The sequence below is a fragment of the Lepidochelys kempii genome, chromosome 2, assembly GCF_965140285.1.
Source record: "Lepidochelys kempii isolate rLepKem1 chromosome 2, rLepKem1.hap1, whole genome shotgun sequence".
NCBI lineage: Eukaryota > Metazoa > Chordata > Testudines > Cheloniidae > Lepidochelys > Lepidochelys kempii.
Window position 1 is genome coordinate 35,661,650 of NC_136381.1, and position 7,497 is coordinate 35,669,146.

Here is a 7,497-nt window from a genome sequence, read left to right on the forward strand (position 1 = left end):
TCTGAGAGGGATGGGGTGTGGAGCATGTTTCAGAAGATTTAAAAGAGCAACACTCCGATGCAAAACTACAGAACCCGAACCACCAAACAAGAAAATCAACCTTTTGCTGGTGGCATCTGACTCAGATGATGAAAATTAACATGCGTTGGTCTGCACTACTTTGGATTGTTATTGAGCAGAACCCATCATCAGCATAGACGCATGTCCTCTGGAATGGTGGTTGAAGCATGAAGGGACATATGAATTTTTAGCACATCTGGCACGTAAATATATTACAATGCCCACTACAAAAATGACATTCAAATGCCTATTCTCATTTTCTGGTGACACTGTAAATAAGAGTTCCGCATTATCCCTGGAAATGTAAACAAACTTGTTTGTCTGAGCAATTAGCTGAACAAGAAGTAGGACTGAGTGGACTTGTAGGCGCTAAAGTTTTACATTGTTTTATTTTTGAATGCAGTTTTTTTTGTATATAAGTCTACATTTGTAAGTTCAACTTTCATGATAAAGAAATTGCACTATAGTACTTGTATTAAGTGAATTGAAAAATACTATTTCTTTTATTTTTATAATGCAAATATTTATCATAAAATATAAATATAAAGTGAGCACTGTACACTTTGTATTCCGTCTTGTAATTGAAATCAATATATTTGAAAATGTGGAAAACATCCAAAAAATATTTAAATAAATGGTATTCTGTTGTTTAACAGCGCGATTAATCGTGCGATTAATCATGATTAATTTTTTTAATCATACAATTAATCGCGATTAATTTTTTAAATCCTTGATATCTCTAATTTTTACACGTTTGTTTGAAGACCTTTGAACTGTTTCCCTATCAAGCATTTTAGCTATATCTTTTATTTGCTATTCATTACTCATGTTGTGTGCTTCACTAGGCAAGTCACTAGGTAAGTCACAAGGTATTGTTTCCACTTAAAGGATTGCTGAAACTTTTATAAAGGAGAGGGGGAGATGAAAGAAATGTAAAAATAGCTAAGTAAGTTGTGTTCACTTTTATGCAAATACATTTTCAAGATGTGTAGACAATAGCTGCTCAAACACTTCGGTTGCCAAATTTCACACAAACATGAATTCCCAAAAGTATCCTTGAGATTTACAGTATCTGTGAACAGTTTTGCAAACAGAAAATCAGCCTTTTGTGGGAATGGGTTAAAAAACATTTTGAAAATCTGAAACATGAACATGGTAATGAACATACATTTACAAAAATCCCCTTTATTTTCAGTAGTATGAGAACAAGAAAATACACTAAATTTGCCCTCTTAACTGTGAATAGTTCACTGGCTGTAGTGAACATACTGTGTTTCCTGTGATTGCTGCTCCCACTGGACTTCTTATATTACACAGCTAGCCTGTATTAAAACATCTTGTCGTTACTTCATCCTCCTACCTCACGTCTTGCTTGTTTGTCTGTCTCACTCATCTGTCATGCCTTTTCTTTTAAACTGTAAACTCTTTGGGGCAGTGACTGTAATTTAGTATATATCTGCAGTGTCTGGGACGATTTAGCTCCCACTTTGCCGAGGCCTCTAGGTGCTATTGCAATACACATAAACTAATAATAATAATCATAGAAGCAGTGTCCAAGTATAAGGAATTTGTCTGAAAACTAAGGGGCAGATCCTCAGCTGATATAAATTGTCATAGCTCCATTGACTTCAAAGGAATTATGACAGTTTATGGCAATTTTATACCATCTGAGAATATGCCCCTAATATTCTAAACAGGTACTTGGTATGTGAATACAGGAAGCAGGGCTTTAGATTATGTGTCCATGTTCGTACTTTTTTCTATTATGCTTATATATGAAATAGCTGCCGGCATATACACACATATATGCAAACATAGTATAGGGTACAGATTATATCAAGAGTATTTTATCCACTAGAGTTAAGGTTTTTGACATCCACGTAATGCAGCACAAAACTACTTTGATATTTCCTGTTCCCATTTAGTGCTTCATCCTTTACCTTCCCTTAATATGACCTCACAGTGTGTTTTGCTTTTCTACATGGTTTGAAACTTAGCCCTGGTCTACACTAGGACTTTAGGTTGAATTTAGCAGCGTTAAATCGATTTAAACCTGCACCCGTCCACACAGTGAAGCCCTTTATTTCGACTTAAAGGGCTCTTAAAATTGATTTCCTTACTCCACCCCTGACAAGTGGATTAGCGCTTAAATCGACGTTCCCGGCTCGAATTTGGGGTACTGTGGACACAATTCGATGGTATTGGCCTCCTGGAGCTATCCCAGAGTGCTCCATTCTGACCGCTCTGGACAGCACTCTCAACTCAGATGCACTGGCCAGGTAGACAGGAAAAGAACCGCAAACTTTTGAATCTCATTTCCTGTTTGGCCAGCGTGGCAAGCTGCAGGTGACCATGCAGAGCTCATCAGCACAGGTGACCATGATGGAGTCCCAGAATCGCAAAAGAGCTCCAGCATGGACCGAACGGGAGGTACGGGATCTGATCGCTGTTTGGGGAGAGGAATCCGTGCTATCAGAACTCCGTTCCAGTTTTCGAAATGCCAAAACCTTTGTGAAAATCTCCCAGGGCATGAAGGACAGAGGCCATAACAGGGACCCGAAGCAGTGCCACGTGAAACTGAAGGAGCTGAGGCAAGCCTACCAGAAAACCAGAGAGGCGAACAGCCGCTCTGGGTCAGAGCCCCAAACATGCCGCTTCTATGATGAGCTGCATGCCATTTTAGGGGGTTCAGCCACCACTACCCCAGCCGTGTTGTTTGACTCCTTCAATGGAGATGGAGGCAATACGGAAGCAGGTTTTGGGGACGAAGAAGATGATGATGAGGAGGAGGTTGTAGATAGCTCACAGCAAGCAAGCGGAGAAACCGGTTTTCCCGACAGCCAGGAACTGTTTCTCACCCTAGACCTGGAGCCAGTACCCCCCCGAACCCACCCAAGGCTGCCTCCTGGACCCAGCAGGCGGAGAAGGGACCTCTGGTGAGTGTACCTTTTAAAATACTATACATGGTTTAAAAGCAAGCATGTGAAAGGATTACTTTGCCCTGGCATTTGCGGTTCTCCTAGATGTAGTCCTAAAGCCTTTGCAAAAGGTTTCTGGGGAGGGCAGCCTTATTTCGTCCTTCATGGTAGGACACTTTACCACTCCAGGCCAGTAACACGTACTCGGGAATCACTGTAGAACAAAGCATTGCAGTGTATGTTTGCTGGCATTCAACCAAAATCCGTTCTTTATCTCTCTGTGTTATCCTCAGGAGAGTGAGATATAATTCATGGTCACCTGGTTGAAATAGAGTGCTTTTCTTCAGGGGACACTCAGAGGAGCCCATTCCTGCTGGGCTGTTTGCCTGTGGCTAAACAGAAATGTTCCCCGCTGTTAGCCACAGGGAGGGGGGAAGGTTGAGGGGGTAGTCACGCGGTGGGAGGAGGCAAAATGCGACCTTGTAACGAAAGCACATGTGCTATGTATGTAATGTTAACAGCAAGGTTTACCCTGAAAGAGTGTAGCGACTGTTTTATAAAATGTGTCTTTTTAAATACCGCTGTCCCTTTTTTTTTCTCCACCAGCTGCATGTGTTTCAATGATCACAGGATCTTCTCCTTCCCAGAGGCTAGTGAAGCTTAGAAAGAAGGAAAAAAACGCACTCGCGATGAAATGTTCTCCGAGCTCATGCTGTCCTCCCACACTGACAGAGCACAGACGAATGCGTGGAGGCAAATAATGTCAGAGTGCAGGAAAGCACAAAATGACCGGGAGGAGAGGTGGCGGGCTGAAGAGAGTAAGTGGCGGGCTGAAGAGAGTAAGTGGCGGGCTGAAGACAGGGCTGAAGCTCAAATGTGGCGGCAGCGTGATGAGAGGAGGCAGGATTCAATGCTGAGTCTGCTGCAGGACCAAACCAGTATGCTCCAGTGTATGGTTGAGCTGCAGCAAAGGCAGCTGGAGCACAGACTGCCACTGCTGCCCCTCTGTAACCAACCGCCCTCCTCCCCAAGTTCCATAGCCTCCACACCCAGACGCCCAAGAACGCGGTGGGGGGGCCTCCGGCCAACCAGCCACTCCACCACAGAGGATTGCCCAAAAAAAAGAAGGCTGTCATTCAATAAATTTTAAAGTTGTAAACTTTTAAAGTGCTGTGCTTAAAGTGCTGTGCGGCATTTTCCTTCCCTCCTCCACCACCCCTCCTGGGATACCTTGGTAGTCATCTCCCTATTTGTGTGATGAATGAATAACGAATGCATGACTGTGAAGAAGCAATGACTTTATTGCCTCTGCAAGCGGTGATTAAAGGGAGGAGGGGAGGGTGGTTAGCTTACAGGAAAGTAGAGTGAACCAAGGGGCGGGGGGTTTCATCAAGGAGAAACAAACAGAACTTTCACACCGTAGCCTGGCCAGTCATGAAACTGGTTTTCAAAGCTTCTCTGATGCGTACCGCGCCCTCCTGTGCTCTTCTAACCGCCCTGGTGTCTGGCTGCGCGTAACCAGCAGCTAGGCGATTTGCCTCAGCCTCCCACCCCGCCATAAACGTCTCCCCCTTACTCTCACAGATATTGTGGAGCACACAGCAAGCAGTAATAACAGTGGGAATATTGGTTTCGCTGAGGTCTACGCGAGTCAGTAAACTGCGCCAGCGCGCCTTTAAACATCCAAATGCACATTCTACCACCATTCTGCACTTGCTCAGCCTGTAGTTGAACAGCTCCTGACTACTGTCCAGGCTGCCTGTGTACGGCTTCATGAGCCATGGCATTAAGGGGTAGGCTGGGTCCCCAAGGATACATATAGGCATTTCAACATCCCCAACAGTTATTTTCTGGTCTGGGAAGAAAGTCCCTTCCTGCAGCTTTTGAAACAGACCAGAGTTCCTGAAGATGCGAGCATCATGGACCTTTCCCGGCCATCCCACGTTGATGTTGGTGAAACGTCCCTTGTGATCCACCAGAGCTTGCAGCACTATCGAAAAGTACCCCTTGCGGTTTATGTACTCGGCGGCTTGGTGCTCCGGTGCCAAGATAGGGATATGGGTTCCGTCTATAGCCCCACCACAGTTAGGGAATCCCATTGCAGCAAAGCCATCCACTATGACCTGCACATTTCCCAGGGTCACTACCCTTGATATCAGCAGATCTTTGATTGCGTGAGCTACTTGCATAACAGCAGCCCCCACAGTAGATTTGCCCACTCCAAATTGATTCCCAACTGACCGGTAGCTGTCTGGCGTTGCAAGCTTCCACAGGGCTATCGCCACTCGCTTCTCAACTGTGAGGACTGCTCTCATCCTGGTATTCATGCGCTTCAGGGCAGGGGAAAGCAAGTCACAAAGTTCCATGAAAGTGCCCTTACGCATGCGAAAGTTTCGCAGCCACTGGGAATCGTCCCAGACCCGCAACACTATGCGGTCCCACCAGTCTGTGCTTGTTTCCCGAGCCCAGAATCGGCGTTCCACAGCATGAACCTGCCCCATTAGCACCATGATGCATGCATTGTCAGGGTCCATGCTTTCAGAGAAATCTGTGTCCATGTCCTGATCACTCACGGGACCGCGCTGACGTCGCCTCCTCGCCCGGTATCGCGTTGCCATGTTCTGGTGCTGCATATACTGCTGGATAATGCGTGTGGTGTTTAATGTGCTCCTAATTGCCAAAATGAGCTCAGCGGCCTCCATGCTTGCCTTGGTATGGCGTCCGCACAGAAAAAAGGCGCAGAACGATTGTCTGCCGTTGCTCTGACGGAGGGAGGGGCGACTGACGACATGGCTTACAGGGTTGGCTTCAGGGAGCTAAAATCAACAAAGGGTGTGCCTGTACATCAAGGAGTATTTCAGGCAGGACTGCACGGAGGGTTCCAATAAGAAATGGTGCACCTAAGTTATCGTTGTTATTGGAACAAGGAGGTTAGCCTGGCCTCTGATTGATACATGGCTAGATTTACCTCGCTGCACCTTCTCTGTGAGTGACTGCAGTGTGATCTAGACAGGGGAGGAGGCAAATGAGTACAAAACAAATCTGGTCTATTTCTTGTTCTGACCCACTCCATCTATCTTTTACATCTTTGGCTGGCAGCAGACGGTGCAGAAGGACTGCATGCCATCCACATCTCATGGCTGCTTGGCAGAAGATGGTACAGTACGACTGCTAGCCATCTTCATCTCTTGCCTGCCTGGCATAAGATGGTACAATACGACTGCTAGCAATCCTCATCTCTTGCCTGCCTGGCAGAAGATGGTACAGTACGACTGCTAGCAGTCCGTATTGCCTGCCCGCTCACCATAAGACGGTTCAATAGGACTGCAGGACTAAAGAGAATGACCTGGTCAAGTCACTCCAAATTTAGTCCCTGCGCCCATGTCTGCCCAGGCGCTCCCAGCCGACGTGGCCAGGAGCACCTCGGACACGACGAGGACGACTACCAGTCGTATTGCACCATCTGCTGCCAGAAGGCAATGGGTTGCTGCGACTGTGCAGCAAAGCCGTACCGCGTCTGCCAGCACCCAGGAGACATAGGGTGACGGTTACCTGAGCGGGCTCCATGCTTGCCGTGGTATGGCGTCTGCACAGGTAACTCAGGAAAAAAGGCGCGAAATGATTGTCTGCCCTTGCTTTCACGGGGGGAGGGAGGGAACGGGGGCCTGACGATATGTACCCAGAACCACCCGCGACAATGTTTTAGCCCCATCAGGCATTGGGATCTCAACCCAGAATTCCAATGGGCAGCGGAGACTGCGGGAACTGTGGGATAGCTACCCACAGTGCAACGCCCCGGAAGTCGACGCTTGCCTCGGTACTGTGGAAGCGCTCCGCCGAGTTAATGCACTTAATGCACTTAGAGCATTTTCTGTGGGGACACACACACTCGAATATATAAAACCGATTTCTAAAAAACCGACTTCTATAAATTCGACCTAATTTCGTAGTGTAGACATACCCTTAGCATTTTAGGGATTGCCAACCCACTTTACAAAATTCCATCTTTCCTATTTATATAATCTCTTTGAAATAATAATTTTAACCTCCTATTCCATATTTTCATTGTATGTTAGCTGTAGAAGTAGAGTGTATCACACTTCAAAGTTTTCTACATTTTTCATATTTTTTAAAAAAATGTAAGATGAGCTTTTTTCTCTTCTAACAGATTCAGGTGATAATTAACTGGAATATTTGCACTATTCCATTATGCAAATAGTTGGATTATTAAATTATACTAAAATAAACACTTTATGGGGCCCTACTTATGTCACACAATGAAGAGCTATTTGTCTATTTCCGGAGGATAATTTGAAAATTTAAATTTTTAGAGGGCATGTTTAGCAACTCACCTTCCTACCTATCATGATACCATGCCCAAAGTGGATCATTTAGAAGATCTGTAGCTATACCACCTCTAGCTGTTATCTGGACAGATCTTGACGACAGATGGTGAAATCCTGGTCACATTTAAGTTAATGGCAAAACTCCCATTGACTTCCATGGGGCCAAGATTTCA

The 7,497-nt window shown here is 45.5% G+C and overlaps 1 protein-coding gene across 1 annotated transcript; it reads left to right on the top strand.

The window, feature by feature from the left end:
• The first annotated feature begins 2,257 nt into the window (after positions 1–2,257).
• On the top strand, positions 2,258–4,198 carry LOC140905819 (zinc finger and SCAN domain-containing protein 32-like). Its single transcript, XM_073329317.2, has 2 exons — positions 2,258–2,996; positions 3,585–4,198. The coding sequence occupies exons 1-2, from the start codon at positions 2,413–2,415 to the stop codon at positions 3,640–3,642; spliced, it is 642 nt and encodes a 213-aa protein (XP_073185418.2). The 5' UTR covers positions 2,258–2,412; the 3' UTR covers positions 3,643–4,198.
• Positions 4,199–7,497: the final 3,299 nt, after the last annotated feature.

Coding starts and splice junctions, on each gene's coding strand:
- LOC140905819 (XM_073329317.2), top strand. CDS start 2,413: ATGCAGAGCTCATCAGCACAGGTGACCATGATGGAGTCCCAGAATCGC. Junction 2,997..3,584: donor AGGCGGAGAAGGGACCTCTG/GTGAGTGTACCT, acceptor TTTCTCCACCAG/CTGCATGTGTTTCAATGATC.